This window comes from Pristiophorus japonicus, chromosome 4 (genome assembly GCF_044704955.1).
Source record: "Pristiophorus japonicus isolate sPriJap1 chromosome 4, sPriJap1.hap1, whole genome shotgun sequence".
Classification (NCBI taxonomy): Eukaryota; Metazoa; Chordata; class Chondrichthyes; family Pristiophoridae; genus Pristiophorus; species Pristiophorus japonicus.
In genome coordinates this window covers 142,468,808-142,488,379 of record NC_091980.1, presented here as the reverse complement: position 1 = coordinate 142,488,379, position 19,572 = coordinate 142,468,808, and the positions used below count along the sequence as shown (strand labels likewise).

The following is a 19,572-nucleotide window of genomic DNA, read 5'->3' as shown; positions in this document are numbered from 1 at the left end:
TGTCCCCCAAGGATCTGTCCTTGATCCCCTCTTATTTCTTATCTATATGTTGCCCCTTGGCGATATCATCTGAAAACATGGAATCAGTTTCCACATGTATGCAGATGACACCCTACCTCTCCGCCACTTCTGTTGACCCCTGCTTGGTATCTAAATTGTCAGATTGCTTGTCCGAGATGAGCAGAAATTTCCTCCAATTAAATACTGGGAAGACCGAAGCCATTAATCTTTGGTCCCCGCCACAAACTGCGTTCCCAAACCACTGACTCCATCCCTCTCCCTAGCATCAATCTGAAGGTGAACAAGACTGTTTGCAACCTAGGTGTCATATTTGACCCTGAAATGAGTTTCCAGCCACATATCCGCGGCATAACTAAAACCACCTTTTCCACCTCCGTAACATTGTCTGCCGCCGCCCCTGCCCTTCTGCTGCTGAAACCCTCATTTATGCCTTTGTTACCTCTAGACTAGACTATTCCAACTCACTTTTGGCGTGCCTTCCACATTCCATACTACGTAAACTTGAAGTCATCCAAAATTCAGCAGTCCATGTACTAACCCGCACCAAGTCACCCCTATGCTGTCTGACCTACATTGGCTCCCAGTTAAACAATGCCTCGATTTCAAAATTCTCATCGCTGTTTGCAAATCACTCCATGGACTTGCCCCTCCCTATCTCTGTAATCTTTTTCAACCTCACAATCCCGCAAGATGTCTGTGCTCCTCAAATTCTGGCCTCTTGAACATCCCTCATTAGAACTGCTCAACCGTCGGTGGAAGTGCCTTCAGCTGCCTGGGCTCTAAGCTCTAGAACTCCCTCCCTAAACCTTTATGCCTCTCTACCTCTCTTTCCTCTTTTAAGATGCTCATTAAAACCTACCTCTTTAAACAAGCTTTTAATCATCTGCCTTAATTTCCTCTGTGGCTCGGTGTCAAATTTATCTGTTTGTCTGTATCACTGTTGTGAAGCGCCTTTGGACGTTTTACTACGTTAAAGGTGCTATATACATAAAAGTTATTATTATTATCAGAGGAGTCAACAACCAGGTGGCATAGATTGAAAGTAATTGGTGTGAGGTTTAGAGGGGATTTCAGGGGAAATTTCTTCACCCAGAGGGTGGTGGGGGTCTGGAAATCGCTGGCTGAAAGGGTGGTAGAGGCAGAAACCCTCACAACATTTAAAAAAATACTTGGATGTGCACTTGAAGTGCTGTAACCTACAGGGTTACGGACCAAGAGCTGGAAAGTGGGACTAGGCTGGATAGCTCTTTGTCGGCCGGCGCGGACACAATGGGCTGAATGGACTCCTTCTGTGCAGAAATATCTATGATTGAATGATAAGATTGCTAATTAAGCCTCTCACTAAAGATATAGAGAGTAAAATGAAGTAGAAAAGGAGGCTTATGACAAATGTAAGGTTCATAATACAGTAGTGTATGAGATGAGATACATTAGCAGCAAACATAAAAGGGAAGCCTAAATTCTTTTATAAAGTTATAAATATTAAAGTCATAGGATGGGTTGGGCCAATTAGGGACAAAAAGGGCGATCTGCTTGTGGAGGCAGAGGGTATGGTCGAGATACTCTGCAACTGTCTTCATTGGAGAAGAGGATGCAGCCAATCCAGCAGTAAAGGAGGAGATAGCGTGATATTGGATAGGATAAAAATCAATGAAGAGGTACTTAAAATATTGGCAGTGCTAAAAGTAGAAAAGGCACCTGGTCCAGATGGGATGCATCCTAGGTTACTGAGGGAACTAAGGGTGGAAATAGCGGAAGCTATAGAAACATTGTAAATAGGTGCAGAAGTAGACCATTCGGCCCTTCGAGCCTGCACCACCATTCAATAAGATCATGGCTGATCATTCCCTCAGTACCCCTTTCCTTCTTTCTCTCCATATCCCTTGATCCCTTCAGCAGTAAGGGCCATATCTAACTCCCTTTTGAATATATCCAATGAACTGGCATCAACAACTCTCTGCGGCAGGGAATTCCACAGGTTAACAACTCTCTGTTGAAGAAGTTTCTTCTCATCTCAGTCCTAAATGGCCTACCCCTTATACTAAGACTATGTTCCTTGGTTCTGGACTTCCCCATCATCGGGAACATTCTTCCCGCATCTAACCTGTCCAGTCCCGTCAGAATCCTATAAGTTTCTATGAGATCCCCTCTCATCCTTCTAAACTCCAGTGTATAAAGGCCCAGTTGATCAAGTCTCTCCTCATATGTCAGTTCCGCCATCCCGGGAATCAGTCTGGTGAACCTTCGCTGCACTCCCTCAATAGCAAGAACGTTCTTCCTCAGATTAGGAGACCAAAACTGAACACAATATTCCAGGTGAGGCCTCACCAAGGCCCTGTACAACTGCAGTAAGACCTTCCTGCTCCTATACTCAAATCCCCTAGCTATGAAGGCCAACATACCATTTGCCTTCTTCACCGCCTGCTGTACCTGCATGCCAACTTTTAATGACTGATGAACCATGACACCCAGGTCTCGTTGCACCTCCCCCTTTCCTAATCTGCCTTCGTGTTTTTGCCCCCAAAGTGGATAACCTCACATTTATCCATATTATACTGCATCTGCCATGCATTTGCCCACTCACCTATGGCCACAAGCCTCCAATATGCCTTAGATATGGGGCTGTGACAGAGAACTGCAGGCTTGCAAATGTTACACATCTTTTCAAAAAAGGGAAGAGGTATAAACACGGCAATTATAGGCCAGTCAGTCTAACATCGGTGGTGGGGAAACTTTGAGAGACAATAATCAGGTCCAAAATTAATTGGCACTTAGAAAGATATGGGCTAATAAATGAAACTGCACGGATTTGTTGAAAGAAAATAATCCTTGACTAAACTGATCAAGTCTTTGAAGTAGTGGCGGAGCGGGGTGATGAGGGTAGTGTGGTTGATGTTGTGTATATGGACATTCAGAGGGCATTTCACAAAGTAAAATAGAAACATAGAAAATAGGTGCTGGAGTAGGCCATTCGGCCCTTCGAGCCTGCACTACCATTCAATATGATCATGGCTGATCATGCAACTTCAGTACCCCGTTCCTGCTTTCTCTCCATATCCCTTTAGCCGTAAGAGCCATATCTAACTCCCTTTTGAATATATCTAACAAACTGGCCTCAACAACTTTCTTTGGTAGAGAATTCCACATGCTCAGAACTCGAGTGAAGAAGTTTCTCCTCATCTCGGTCCGAAATGGCTTACTCCTTATCCTTAGACTGTGATCCCTGGTTCTGGACTTCCCCAACATCGGGAACATTCTTCCTGCATCTAACCTGTCCAATCCCATCAGAATTTTATATGTTTCTATGAGATCCCCTCTCACTCTTCTAAATTCCATTGAATATAAGCCTAGTCAAACCAGTCTTTCTTCATATGTCAGTGCTGTTATCCCAGGCATCAGTCTGGTGAATCTTCGCTGCACTTCCTCAATAGCAAGAATGTCCTTCCTCAGATTAGGAGACCAAAACTGTACACAATATTCAAGGTGTGGCCTCACAAAGCCTTGTACAACTGTAGTAAGACCTCCCTGCTCCTATACTCAAATCCTCTTGCTATGAAGGCCAACATGCCATTTGCCTTCTTCACCACTTGCTGTACCTGTATGCAAACTTTCAATAACTGATGTACCATGACACCCAGGTTTCGTTGCACCTCCCCTGTTACTAATCTGTCACCATTCAGATAATAATCTGCCTTACTGTTTTTACCACCAAAGTGGATAACCTCACATTTATCTACATTGTACCGCTTCATCTAAATCATTAATGTATATTGTAAATAGCTGGGGTCCCAGCAGTGAACCTTGCGGTATCCCACTCGGCACTGCCTGCCATTCTGAAAAGGACCCGTTTATTCCTACTTTTTGCTTCCTGTCTGCCAACCAGTTCTCTATCCACGTCAATATATTACTCCCAATACCATGTGCTTTAATTTTGCACACTAATCTCTTGTGTGGAACCTTATCAAAGGCCTTTTGAAAGTCTAAATACACCACATTCACTGGTTCCCCCTTGTCCACTCTACTAGTTACATCCTCAAAATATTCGAGAAGATTTGTCAAGCATGATTTCCCTTTCATAAATCAATGCTGACTTGGACCGATCCTGTCACTGCTTTTCAAATGCGCTGCTATTACATCTTTAATAACTGATTCCAACATTTTCCCCACCACCGATGTCAGGCTGACCGGTCTATAATTCTGTTTTCTCTCTCCTTCCTTTTTTAAAAAGAGAAATTACATTAGCTACCCTCCAGTCCATAGGAACTGATCCAGAGTCTACAGAATGTTGGAAAATGACCACCAATGCATCCACTATTTCTAGGACCACTTCCTTCAGTACTCTAGGATGCAGACTATCAGGTCCTGGGGATTTATCGGCCTTCAATCCCATCAATTTTCCCAACACAATTTGCTGACTAATAAGGATTTCCTTTAGTTCCTCCTTCTCGCTAAACCCTCGGTCCCCCAGTATTTCCAGCAGGTTATTTGTGTCTTCCTTAGTGAAGACAGAACCAAAGTATTTGTTCAATTGGTCTGCCATTTCTTTGTTCCCCATTATAAATTCACCTGATTCTTGTCAAAAGCCTTTTGAATGTCCAAATACAGCACATCCACTGGCTCTCCCTTGTCCACTCTACTAGTTATATCCTTCAAAAATTCGAGAAGATTTCTCAAGCATGATTTCCCTTTCATAAATCCATGCTGACTTGGACAGATCCTGTCACTGCTTTCCAAATGCGCTGCTATTACATCTTTAATAATTGATTTCAACTTTTCCCCCGCCACCAATGTCAGGCTAACCGGTCTATAATTCCCTGCTTTCTCTCGCCCTCCTTTTTTTAGCTACCCTCCAGTCCATAGGAACTGATCCAGAGTCAATAGAATGTTGGAAAATGATCACCAATGCATCCACTATTTCTAGGGCCACTTCCTTAAGTACTCTGGGATGCAGCCTATCAGGCCCCGGGGATTTATCGGCCTTCAATCCCATCAATTTCCCTAACACAATTTCCTGACTAATAAGGATTTCCTTCAGTTTCTCCTTTTCGCTAGACCTTCAAACCCCTAGTATTTCCGGAAGGTTATTTGTGTCTTCCTTAGTGAAGACAGACCCAAAGTATTTGTTCAATTGGTCTGCCATTTCTTTGTTCCCCATTATAAATTCACCTGAATCTGACTGCAAGGGACCTACTTTTGTCTTCACTAATCTTTTTCTCTTCACATATCTATAGAAGCTTTTGCAGTCAGTTTTTATGTTCCCTGCAAGCTTCCTCTCATACTTTATTTTCCTCCTGCTAATTAGACTCTTTGTCCTCCTCTGCTGAATTCTAAATTTCTCCCAGTCCTCAGGTTTGCTGCTTTTTTTGGCCAATTTATATGCCTCTTCCTTGGATTTAACACTATCCCTAATTTCCCTTGTAAGCCACGGTTGAGCCACCTTCCCCGTTTTATTTTTATGCCAGACAGGTATATACAATTGTTGAAGTTCATCCATATGATCTTTAAATGTCTGCCATTGCCTATCCACCGTCAACCCTTTAAGTATCATTCGCCAGTCTATCCTAGCCAAATCACGTCTCCGACCGTCGAAGTTACGTTTCTTTTTCAGGACTTTAGTCTCTGAATTAACTGTGTCACTCTCCAGCTTAATGAAGAATTCTACTATATTATAGTCACTCTTCCCCAAGGGGCCTCGCACAACAAGATTGCTAATTAATCCTCTCTCATTACACAACATCCAGTCTAGGATGGCCAGCTCTCTAGTTGGTTCCTCGACATATTGGTCTAGAAAACCATCCCTTATACACTCCAGGAAATCCTCCTCCACTGTATTGCTACCAGTTTGTTTAGCCCAATCTATATGTAGATTAAAGTCACCCATGATAACTGCTGTACCTTTATTGCACGCATCCCTAATTTCCTGTTTGAAGCCATCCCCAACCTCACTACTACTGTTTGGTGGTCTGCACACAACACCCTACTAACATTTTCTGCCCTTTGTTGTTCTGCAGCTCTACCCTTACAGATTCCACATCATCAAAGCTAATGTCCTTCCTTACTATTGCGTTAATCTCCTTTTTATCCAGCCACGCTACCCCACCTCCTTTTCCTTTCAGTCTATCTTTCCTGAATATTGAATACCCTTGGAAGTACCACATGATAGACTTGTTAGCAAAATTAAAGCCCATGGAATTAAAGCGATAGTGGCTGCGTGGACAAAAAATTGGTTAAGGGATAGAAATTAGTGGTGAATGGTTGTTTTTCAGACTGGAGGGAAGTATACTGTGGTGTTCCCCAGCGGTCGATGTTAGGACCATAACTCATTTTGATGTATATTAATGACAATTCCAATCTGGCCAATTGCCGTCCAATCAGTCTACTCTCAATCATCAGTAAAGTGATGGAAGGTGTCGTCGACAGTGCTATTAAGCAGCACTCACCAATTACCTGCTCACTGATGCGCAGTTTGGGTATTGCCAGGACCACTCAGCTCCAGACCTCATTACAGCCTTGATCCAAACATGGACAAAAGAGCTGAATTCCAGAGGTAAGGTAAGAGTGACTGCTCTTGACACCAAGGTAGCATTTGAGTGAGGGTGGCATTAAGGAGCCCTAGTTAAAATTGAAGTCAATGGGAATCAGGGGGAAAACTCCATTGGCTGAAGTCATACCTAGCACAAAGGAAGATGGTTGTAGTTGTTGGAGGTCATTTATCCCAGCCCAAGGACATCGCTGCAGGAGTTCCTCAGGGCATCGTCCTAGGCCCAACCATCTTCGGCTGCTTCATCAATGACCTTCCCTCCATCATAAGGCCAGAAGTGGGGGCGTTCGCTGATGATTGCAGTGTTCAGTTCCATTCGCAACTCCTCAGTAGTCCATGCCCACATGCAGCAAGACCTGGACAACATTCAGGCTTGGGCTGATAAGTGGCAAGTAACATTCGCAGCACACAAGTGCCAAGCAATGACTATCTCCAACGAACGAGAGTCTGACCACCGCTCCTTGATATTCAATAGCATTACCATCACCGAATCCCCCACCATCAACATCCTTGGGTCACCATTGACCAGAACCTTAACTGGACCAGCCACATAAATACTGTGGCTACAAGAGCAGGTCAGAGGCTGGGTATTCTGCGGCGAGTATCTCACCTCCTGACTCCTGCCATCTACCTTTCCGCCATCTACAAAGCACAAGTCAGGTGTGTGATGGCATACTCTGCACTGGCATGGATGAGTGCAGCTCCAACAAAGTGGAACACTGATTCTCCAATTTACACTCCTTCCTAATGTGGCTCCAGGCTGAGTTTGGTGAATTTTCTCCCCAGATAGATCCCAAGATGACTGGTGTGTGGGAAATGGAACAATGCCTCATTGGTGCAATAGGGGCTCTCTTCTGAAGTTTCCCTAAGGCATGTTGTTATAATACTATATCATAGAATGGTTACAGCACGAAAGTAGGCCATTTGGCCTGTCAAGCCTGTGCCGAGGGAGAGGAACTTTTCTCTGTATCTAACCAATGATGTACCCACCCTGGGAGTGTTTAATAGGACAGTGTAGAGGAAGCATCATTCTGCATCTAACTATATCTAGCAAAGACACAATGGGATGAATAGCCTCTAGCTGTCCTGTAACCCTCTATGATTCAGCTGTCCTATACCTGACCTGGGAGTGAGAAAGGGTGCCTGAATTGGAAACTGTCCCATTCACCAGCACTAACTGTACAAAATTAACAAGCAAAAAATTTTTGGGAAAAAATTCTTCACCTTTTTCTATTTCACCCCCTCTCCCCCCATCAAAAAGCTCCTATAATCACAGAACATTCTGTGACCCACACTGGTACAATACAGATGTTCGAAAAAGCTGGAAAGCAGATATAACCAGTGTGCCTCTCTGAAAACATTGATGAAAATTACTTTGGCAATATTATTTCAAAATCGCTCACAATATTTCCCAGAGAAAAATAACACACACATCATAAACAGTCAAAATAACCACCAAAATTGGGATATGTATTGTATTTGGGGGAAAAATGGCCACACAGCCAAGACAAGTGTAATTCATCATTTTTCTGATTTAATACCTAGGAAATATATTAAAATAATAAAAAGAATCCTGAAAACCTCAGAATTTGCAGTGATAAATAGCACCCTGTGCCTTTATTGCATTATCTGTACAAACAGAAATATTGCACGGTGGATTTTGGCAGACAAGTGCGATTATTTTCCAATAAAAAGTTGCATATTAAATTCCAGCATAAAAGTGGGTGGGTATTACTTTCTGGAGCTTTCACTGTCTGCCTCGGGGGGGGCGGGCAAAAGGTTTAAAACTTAACTTTAATAACAATACAGTATTAGAAACAAAAAACTTGTACCAAGTCATTTACTTTTTGTTGATATATATATGTAAACAAAAAAAAAGATATAAAAAATTGCTTTTCCTTTCTTATCGAACCAAATGACTTGATTGATACACTATTGCATGCAACCACCAGGGGCCTGAACCAAGCTTGATTACACGTTTATAAACATTAGAAGCACACTCCTCCACAATGTAAGAGTTGTCAATTTGGATGAGTGGCAACAGAACAGATCAGCCAGTGACTCAGATGTTAAGGAGGAAACAGCCAAGCTCTTTCTTTAATGCTGAGCAACCGACAAGCCTGGTGCCGAAGACCCGAATCTTTATTAGTTTCTTTTCTAACATGCCAGTGATTTTCAGCAAACGATCAGAAAAGGAAAGCTTAATATCCCCGGTTAATAACGGAACGCAAAATCTCCGAGGGCCAAGTGATTCAGAGAACCTGCCATATTTCAGAGTGCAGATTAAAAAAAAACACGCACGCTAGTCAATGGAAATTAAAACCGAAAATATTGGAAATACACAGGTCAATCAGCATTGGAAGCAAAAAGCTTTCTCCACAGCCTCCACCTGAACAGTTCACTTCTGGCGAACGCTCACAGCTGAAATGTTAATCTGCCTGCGCAGTTCCACTGTTTTCTGTTGTTCCAAATTTCAAATTACAGCGATCAGTCCAGGTTCTTAAATGTCGCTGATCAGTGTGCAGAAATTAGTACACCTAACAAACTACTAAATTATGAGGGAAATTGAAGAAATAGATCACAGTAATTGTTCTCCATGGCTAATGGATACAGATAAACAATTAGCTTCAGGAATCAATGTGGAGAAGATGGGGATGGCCTTTGATCCAGATGCCATGCTTTTTGGCCGAATATCCATTTCCCACTTCGTATTTCCTTACTGCAGCGGGTACAGTTCTGATAAATTACAGAGGCTTACTAAGAACACAAATAATGTAACATCCCTCCAGCTCAGAGGGAGCTATTTTATCTTGGTTCCAAATGCTCGTAGCTCTGGTTTGCAATGAACCAAGACCAGCTTGTTCCTCTAATCTGTTTGCGGGTCCTGGACAGAGAGAACTTTCATGCTATGGACTAATAAAGTTGTATTGCAATCAAGTCAATCCAGTGAAATGTTTCTTCCATATATATGAGATTGCCACTTAGTAATCACCCCACTGCAAAAACAGGGGCAGGTTGCATGAACTGTTAAAGCTGCTCAGAGATATTCAAGAAAAACTGCGATATCTTGTATTCTAACTTTCTTTGTCGCACTGTGGAGAACTAACAGTGCTCAGCGCCTCCCCAATGTCTGCTTCCCACTTCTGCCAGATTTCTCTCAGTAAATGCATTTACTTATTTGCAATGGACATGAGAAACCCACAATAAATATTTTAAAAATCTGGAAATCCATGTTACACCAATGACCCAGTTTTTCCTGAATATCTCTGAGCAACTTTAACAGTTCATTCAACCTGCCCGTTTTTGCAGTGGGGTGATTACTGAGTGGCAATCCCACATGTATGGAAGAAGCAAGTTAACATAGAAAATAGGTGCAGGAGTAGGCCATTCGGCCCTTCGAGCCTACACCGCCATTCAATGAGTTCATGGCTAAACATGCAACTTCAGTACCCCATTCCTGCTTTCTCGCCATACCCCTTGATCCCCCTAGTAGTAAGGACTACATCTAACTCCTTTTTGAATATATTGAGTGAATTGGCCTCAATAACTTTATGTGGTAGAGAATTCCACAGGTTCACCATTCTCTGGGTGAAGAGGTTTCTTCTTATCTCAGTCCTAAATGGCTTACCCCTTATCCTTAGACTGTGACCCCTGGTTCTGGACTTCCCCAACATTGAGAACATTCTTGCTGCATCTAACCTGTCCAAACCCGTCAGAATTTTAAACGTTTCTATGAGATCCCCTCTCATTCTTCTGAACAATACAAGCCCAGTTGATCCAGTCTTTCTTGATATGTCAGTCCCGCCATCCCGGGGGTCAGTCTGGTGAACCTTCGCTGCACTCCCTCAATAGCAAGAATGTCCTTCCTCAAGTTAGGAGACCAAAACTGTATACAATACTCCAGGTGTGGCCTCACCAAGGCACTGTACAACTGTAGGAACACCTCCCTGCCCCTGTACTCAAATCCCCTCGCTATGAAGGCCAACATGCCATTTGCTTTCTTAACCGCCTGCTGTACCTGCATGCCAAACTTCAATGATTGATGTACCATGACACCCAGGTCTCATTGCACCTCCCCTTTTCCTAATCCGTCACCATTCAAATAATAGTCTGTCTCTCTGTTTTTACCACCAAAGTGGATAACCTCACAGTTATTCACATTATACTTCATCTGCCATGCATTTGCCCTAATCTATCCAAGTCACTCTGCAGCCTCATCGCATCCTCCTCGCAGCTCACACTGCCACCCAACTTCGTGTCATCCACAAATTTGGAGATACTACATTTAATCCCCTCGTCTAAATCATTAATGTACAATGTAAACAGCTGGGGCCTCAGCACAGAACCTTGCGGTACCCCACTAGTCACTGCCTGCCATTCCGAAAAGTACCCATTTACTCCTACTCTTTGCTTCCTGTCTGACAACCAGTTCTCAATCCACGTCAGCACACTACCCCCAATCCCATGTGCTTTAACTTTGCACATTAATCTCTTGTGTGGGACCTTGTCGAAAGCCTTCTGAAAGTCCAAATACACCACATCAACTGGTACTCCTTTGTCCACTCTACTGGAAACATCCTCAAAAAATTCCAGAAGATTTGTCAAGCATGAGTTCCCTTTCACAAATCCATGCTGACTTGGACCTATCATGTCACCTCTTTCCAAATGCACTGCTTAATAACTGATTCCATCATTTTACCCACGACCAATGTCAGGCTGACCGGTCTATAATTTCCTGTTTTCCCTCTCCCTCCTTTTTTAAAAAGTGGGGTTACATTGGCTACCCTCCACTCAATAGGAACTGATCCAGAGTCAATGCAATGTTGGAAAATGACTGTCAATGCATCCGCTATTTCCAAGGCCACCTCCTTAAGTACTCAGGGATGCAGACCATTAGGCCCTGGGGATTTATCGGCCTTCAATCCCATCAATTTCCCCAACACAATTTCCCGACAAATAAGGATTTCCCTCATTTCCTCTTTCTTACTAGACCCTCTGACCCCTTTTATATCCGGAAGGTTGTTTGTGTCCTCCTCAGTGAATACCGAACCAAAGTACTTGTTCAATTGGTCTGCCATTTCTTTATTCCCCGCTATGACTTTCCCTGATTCTGACTGCAGGGGACCTACGTTTGTCTTTACTAATCTTTTTGTCTTTACATATCTATGGAAGCTTTTGCAGTCCGTCTTAATGTTCCCTGCAAGCTTCCTCTTGTACTCTATTTTCCCTGCCTTAATCAAACCCTTTCTCCTCCTCTGCTGAGTTCTAAATTTCTCCCAGTTCCTGGGTTCGCTGCTATTTCTGGCCAATTTGTATGCCACTTCCTTGGCTTTCATACTATCCCTGATTTCCCTTGATAGCCACGGTTGAGCCACCTTCCCTTTTTTATTTTTACGCCAGACAGGGGGGATGAACTACAGCTGTTTGTGACTCCATTTTACTTCGCCCTGTTTCGCTGCATAGGTTCCCATCCCCCTGCCATATTAGGTTAAACACTCCCGAACTGCATTAGCAAATGTTACCCCCAGGACATCAGTTCCAGTCCTGCCCAAGTGCAGACCGTCCCTTTTGTACTGGTCCCACTTCCCCCAGGACTGGTTCCAATGTCCCAGGAATTTGAATCCCTCCCTCTTGCACCATTGCTCAAACCACGTATGTATTCTAACCATCCTACTCCCTCTACTCTGATTAGAACGTGGCACTGGTAGCAATCCAGAGATTAGTACCTTTGAGGTCCTACTTTTTAATTTAACTCCTAGCTCCCGAAATTCAGCTTGTAGGACCTCTTCCCGCTACTTACCTATATCGTTGATACCTACATGTACCACGACAACTGGCTGTTCACCCCCTCCCCTCTCCAGAATGCTCTGCAGTTGATCCGAGACATCCTTGACCCTTGCACTAGGGAGACAACATACCATCCTGGAGTCTCGGTTGCGGTCGCAGAAACCCCTATCTATTCCCCTTACAATAGAGTCCCCTATCACGATAGCTCTCCCAACTCATTTTCCCGCCCTTCTGTGCAGCAGAGCCACCCACGGTGCCATGAACCTGGCTGCTGGTGCCTTCCTCTGGTAAGTCATCTCCCCCAACAGTATCCAAAACGGTATATCTGTTTTGGAGGAAGATGACCGCAGGGGACTCCTGCACTACCTTCCTGCTCTTGTCTTGTCGCTTGGTCACCCATTCACTATCTGTCCTAACCCTTACCTGCGGTGTCACCAACTCACTAAATGTGCTATCCACAACATTCTCAGCATCGCGCATGCTCCAGAGTGAGTTCATCCGCAGCTCCAGTGCCGTCTTGCAGTCTGTCAGGAACTGCAGCTGGACACACTTCTCGCACACATAGTAGTCAGGGCCACTGGAAGACAAAACTTCTCGTGGGTATGGATACTATTCAGTGCAGTAAGACACGACGCAGACGAAAAGGTCCAAAATTGCTTGGTCAATTGAAGTGTTTAAGACTGAGATCGATACACTTTTGTTAGGTCAGGATATCAAGGGATTGGATCAAAGGTGGGTAAATGGTACAGATCAGCGGTGATTAATGGTATGCGGAACAAGTTTGAGGCTAAATGGCCTATTCCTGTTCCTATGTTTTTATAATTCTCAGGCTGTGCCATGATTGCTGGTCTGACAAAAGGTGGCAACTGCAGCATTGGTCTCAGTGCCAACAAACCACGGAGAGACAAAAACAAATCAAGCCGGGCTTTCTTTCCTTATTGCTATCCTGCTGGAAATATGCATGTGTGGATATTGGATGAAGCCCGGCAGGGTCATGTATTCTGAGGACCCTCACTACCTCAGCTCACATATGAAGAATGACTACTTGGGTGAAGTGCCTGATAGCTGTCCGTCCCCCCATGGAACCGTATCTCTGCAAGAGCCAGCAGCTTTGGAAAGGGGAAAACATTGGCAACAAAAAAATCCCGAACGAAGCCTTGCCTATACTCACGTCCATCTTACATTGGCTAGATTGTTGGTACTCAAGATGTAATTCCCTGTCTTCACATCTCCAGCAGGGAGATTCCTCCGTCGGCAGCACATAGAGGAAATTCAGGCTCCCACTGCACCTGACTTTCCTAATGGCATTTTAACCAGATGTGACTTCCCATCGGAAGAACAAAGTCAGAGATATAGCCCTTCAGTGTTTAATGTTGAAGGCTGTGGGTTCAAGTCCCACTCCAGAGACTTGAGCACATAAATCTAGGCATGGATTTATGAAAGGGAAATCATGCTCGACGAATCTTCTGGAATTTTTTTTGAAGATGTAACTAGCAGAGTGGACAAGGGAGAACCAGTGGATGTGGTGTATTTGGACTTTCAAAAGGCTTTTGACAAGGTCCCGCACAAGAGATTGGTGTGCAAAATCAAAGCGCATGGTATTGAGGGTAATGTCGGGATAAACGGGTCCTTTTCAGAATGGCAGGCAATGACTAGTGGAGTGCCGCAGGGCTCAGTGCTGGGACCCCAGCTCTTTACAATATACATTAACGATTTAGATGAAGGAATTGAGTGTAATATCTCCAAGTTTGCGGATTACACTAAACTGGATGGCAGTGTGAGCTGTGAGGAGGACTTTAAGAGCCTGCAGGGTGACTTGGACAGGTTAGGTGAGTGGGCAAATGCATAGCAGATGCAGTATAATGTGGATAAATGTGAGGTTATCCATTTTGGGGGCAAAAACACGAAGATAGAATATTATCTGAATAGCGGCAGATTTGGAAAAGGGGAGGTGCAACGAGACCTGGGTGTCATGGTTCATCAGTCACTGAAAGTGGGCATGCAGGTACAGCAGGTGGTGAAGAAGGCAAATGGTATGTTGGCCTTCATAGCTAGGGGATTTGAGTATAGGAGCAGGGAGGTCTTACTGCAGTTGTACAGGGCCTTAATGAGGCCTCACCTGGAATATTGTGTTCAGTTTTGGTCTCCTAATCTGAGGAAGGACATTCTTGCTATTGAGGGAGTGCAGCGAAGGTTCACCAGACTGATTCCAGGGATGGCTGGACTGTCATATGAGGAGAGACTGGATCAATTGGGCCTTTATTCACTGGAGTTTAGAAGGATGGGAGGAGATCTCATAGAAACTTATAAGATTCTGATGGGACTGGACAGGTTAGATGCGGGAAGAATGTTCCCGATGTTGGGGAAGTCCAGAACCAGGGGACATAGTCTAAGGATAAGGGGTAGGCCATTTAGGATTGAGATGAGGAGAAACTTCTTCACTCAGAGTTGTTAACCCTGCTGCAGAAAGTTGTTGATGCCAGTTCATTGGATATATTCAAGAGGGAGTTAGATATAGCCCTTACGGCTAAGGGGATCAAGGGGTATGGAGAGAAAGCAGGAAAGGGGTACTGAGGCAATGATCAGCCATGATCTTATTGAATTGCAGTGCAGGCTCGAAGGACCGAATGGTCTACCCCTGCACCTATTTTCTATGTTTCTATGTTTCTAGGCTGACACTCCAGTGCAGTACTGAGGGAGCACTGCAGTGTCAGAAGTGTCATCTTTTGGATGAGACGTTAAACCTGTCTGCTCTCTCAGGTGGATGCAAAAGATCCTATGGTACTATTTTGAAGAAGAGCAGGAAAGTGATCCCTGGTATGCTAGCTAATATTATCCCTCAATCAACATCACTAAAAACAGATAATCTGGTCATTATCACATTGCTGTTTGTGGATGCTTGCTGTGCGCAATGGCTGCTGCATTTCCTACGTTATAACAGTGACTACACGTCAAAAAGTACTTCATTGGCTGTAAAGTGCATTGGAACATCTGGTGGTCATGAAAGGCGTTCTATAAATGCAAGTCTTTCTTTCTTACAACCTAATACTTGCAAGGGTCAGAATAAGAGCCTTTAATCTGCTGCCACATATTGAATCTGCAAACACAATTAAATTCTTGAACAATTGATCTCTTGTAGTTTGTATCAAATGGGATACGATTTCATTAGATTTCACCTAGCTAACTGGTTCTTGTGGATTAGATTGTCATAGCAAATGGCCTGTGCTCTCCCTTTTTGTCATCATTCCCTCCCTCTCCCCCCCCCCGCCTAGTCTTCTTCTATCCTCTCCTGAAGGCACAGGCACCTGCTGGAGTACATTTCCATGACTACCAGCAATCCTCTGACACCTTGCACAAGTTGCCATGCGAGGCCTCGACAGTACGGTCAACCACGCAAGATACCAGAGCCGAGCCTGATCCAATCCTTGCCCAAGGTCCACACAAACAGGGGCGCTGAGACCTGTAGAATCTCGATTGCTGCCTGCTTGAGATCAGCGAACTTGTGAACATGGGACCTGTACAGTTGAGTACCACGCTAAGTATTTCCATACTTAACCATGGGAACGGCTTCAGTGCTCTTTAAAAGAATAAAAGAATTCAAAATGTAAAACATTTTAAACCAGCAACAGTCTTAACACATTTTATTTCCTATCTGCAACAATTTTACCCTCTTCCCACTTGGGACAGAATGTGACCGAGATTTGTCCCACCACTTCCTTATTGCTAAAACTTCACCTCTTGTTGAGGTTTTTCTACATGTTCAAAAAGCATCTTATTTTGCCGATAATTTGGGAGCAATTTTCGTTTCCCTCGACCCTTTTCCCTAACAGTGAATGGAGAGAGGGGGGAGGGAGGCATTTGCCAGGCGAGCGGGTCTTTTCACTGCAATACCATGCGCATTGATTTGAAAGTGGACATTACTCTAACCTTTTCTACTGCAGCTGCACAGTTATATCAATGAAAAGGATATCCAACCGACAGATCGTTGAGAAACTGCAGTGTTCTGGAAATCACTGGCTCACTTCTCCCCCAGCATTTCAGATTGTTGACACTGTAAGCAAAGGGATATCCATTATTGGAGCACATAGAAATATCTAATGCTGAACAGTATGAACAGAACGGAGGGATCTGCAGAATGTTTTTCTGTTCGCTACATTCTCTTTCTTTATCAAAAAACCAACTCTCTGTTTCCTATATGGAATAGATACAGAGCACTGTGCTAAAGTTTCTTTAGGTACTTTTATATTTGGTACTTCTTCAATTTAGGTCAAGGGAGGAGACTCCGCACATTTACATTGTTAAAGTTAGCTCCTTATTCTGACAGCAGAATCATAGACCATGTTTCAGTGGACAGAGAACAGACAAGTTTATACTTCATGTGTGGACTCTTCAACAAGCGTGTTTCGAAGGGTCCACACCTGAAATGGTAACTTGTCTGATCTCTCCACAGAAGCTGTCTGACTTGTTGAGTGTTTGCGTCATTTTCTGTTTTTTTGTTTCAGTGGATATAAATTCGCATTTATGTAATGTTAAGTACCGTTAGCTTCTAACAAATCGCACATCCTCCCAGCATCCTGAGTAAACTTCCCAAATTCACTAAGGCTACCGTTCGGGGAGCCCCCTTTCTTTCAACTTGGTCTTCTCAGTGGCTGATCTTAGTGAATTGGTTAAATTTACTCGCCCAGCAGTAGCGCGAGACTCTTGCAGTGAGATTTGGTGGCACTGGCAAGGGCCTCACACACAATAAAAGCTGCTTAAATGGCCACAGGTCCACGTGAGCTGGCTCTGTTTACACTATGGAGCACTGTTGACTCTAGGATAACCAGTTTTGTTTTTTTCACTCCCCTCTCACTGAAGATGCTAGCTCTAGTTGGGGTTCCCTCCAGCCACTCGCACTAGTCACCATTTTTCATTTGTAAGGCCCAACAGCGAGTGTCAACAGGCTAGTTAACTGTGGAATGCATCACAGCTGACCCAATCCCGATCACAGCTAAAGTCCACACAAATACACATTTCAGTAGGAATCACTGGATTGTGACCAGGATTGGGAATGCTACCTGATCGCCAGCCTCCTCCAGCTGGGGCTTCTACTGCCACCCTGACAACAGCTAACTCAGTATGCACCAGGGATCAAACCTGGCACCTTCTGTTCAGTGTGATTCATTTGCCATTATCATTGGGCCATTGGAGGAACATAACCTAACATAATCTAATCAAAAGGAAATAGACGAATACAAATGAGCTTCATTTCTTGTTAAGGTATTTTGTAGTTTTTTAAGTGCTGTAGATAAAGTTGGAGCTGTGTTATTTTGGGGTGGGAAGCCTTTCCGGTTGATTATTATTTTTTTGAAGGAGTTTCAAGTTTTCTGCCATGGATTTTCTGAGAAAAATTCGATGATTGGCCTCAGTGTTGCATCTTACATTTAATGAAAACATGTTTTAATGTCTTTTTAATCATTTCAGAGTGCAGTTGTACACAAATTATATTAGCACTGCATGGAATGGTTGTGTCATTATAGTCATAAAGAATAATTCTGAAATATTCATTGCCTTGCATTACCATTTTTAAATTTGTTATTGCATGCACTATATTGACACTAATACATCTAATGAAGGTACTGATTCCCAGAAATACCAGCATATTATTACATCATCATAGTTACACATCTGTAAAAGCAGCAGGGTCTGTTACCAATTTTTAACATGTCACTTCTTCCATCTGACCCAAGGAGAGAACAGAAAAGACATGTTAAGAACAGACTTGGAACTCAGTGGTACCATTTCTTAAGAACCGAGAAACGCTGATGAAGAGTCAAGACTTAAGAGTATAGAATGGCACTGGGGTCGGGAACAATAAACCTTGAGGTAAATCAAGCCGTAGTTCATTCCGAGCTTGAGTATTAAAACTGTCGGAGGAAGAAAAGACTCTCGTGTGTGCTGGGCTTGCTGTTCTCAGCCTTGGTGGGAGTAGGAGGGAAGTAAGGAGTTCCACAGTTTAGAGGTTCGAGAAAAGAATGAGTAAGAGGAGGATTACTCTGGCGCCCTGGCCAGAGTAGTAACAGAAACAATGGTGAGACAAAATGTACAGGATGCAACAAAAGTAAAGTCAATAACTCCAATCCAATTCAATCCAGTGTGGAGAGGAGTATCGAAGACTGGTTGTTCCTAACCTATTAGTTATATCTCATTGAGGATCTAACTAAATTGTGGAATGAGGGGAATGTGACGGACGCTTATACACGGGCTAGAAATTCAGTAGCGCTTATTTTTGAAATGTTGAAAAAGTAGCACCCAGGCGTTAATGATTCTGAGCTTCCACTAAATTGGCTGCAACCCTCATCCAGGCCTTTGTTACCTCTAGACTTGATCTTCCAACACACTCCTGGCTGGCCTCCCACATTCTACCCTACATAAACTTGAGGTCATCCAAAACTCGCACCAAGTCCCGATCACACATCATCATCATCACAGGCAGTCCCTCGGAATCGAGGAAGATTTGCTTCCACTCTTGGAGTTCTTCGGTGGCTGAACAGTCCAATACGAGAACCACAGTCTCTGTCACAGGTGGGACAGATAGTCATTGAGGGAAGGGGTGGTTTGCCGCACGCTCTTTCCGCTGTCTGCGCTTGATTTCTGCATGCTCTCGGCAATGAGACTCGAGGTGCTCAGCGCCCTCCCGGATGCACTTCCTCCACTTAGGGCGGTCTTTGGCCAGGGACTCCCAGGTGTCAGTGGGGATGTTGCAGTTTATCAGGGCAGCTTTGAGGGTGTCCTGTAACGTTTCCTCTGCCCATCTTTGGCTCGTTTGCCATGAAGGAGTTCCAAGTAGAGTGCTTGCTTTGAGAGTCTTGTGTCTGGCATGTAGACTATGTGGCCTGCCCAGCGGAGCTGATCTAGTGTGGTCAGTGCTTCAATGCTGGGGATCACCCCTGTGCTCGCTGACTTACATTGGCTCCCGGTTTAGCATCTCCTGGATTTCAAAATTCTCATCCTTGTTTACAAATCCCTCCATGGCCTTGCCCCTTCCTATCTCTGCAATCCCCTCCACTGAGTCTCCGCTATGATCTGGTGACAACAGATTCAGGCTGCATTTACACTATAACTGCAGTGAAGCTGTGAAGCAAAACTACTTGGTACTGATGTTACACTTGTAGTGTTGTGCATGGCTTTTGCAACTGCACTTAAAAATCACAAAAGAATTCAAAGAATTTAGAAATGGTTTC

The 19,572-nt window shown here is 43.9% G+C and overlaps 1 protein-coding gene across 2 annotated transcripts in view; it reads right to left on the bottom strand.

The window, feature by feature from the left end:
- Nucleotides 1-19,572, bottom strand: part of LOC139263090 (ran-binding protein 17-like) — a 918,854-nt gene that overhangs the window by 404,731 nt on the left and 494,551 nt on the right. For both annotated transcript variants that reach the window (XM_070878629.1, XM_070878630.1), the window contains one exon: nt 16,320-16,400. In XM_070878629.1, the coding sequence (XP_070734730.1) occupies nt 16,320-16,400 (81 nt within the window). The remainder of the gene's footprint in view (nt 1-16,319; nt 16,401-19,572) is intronic.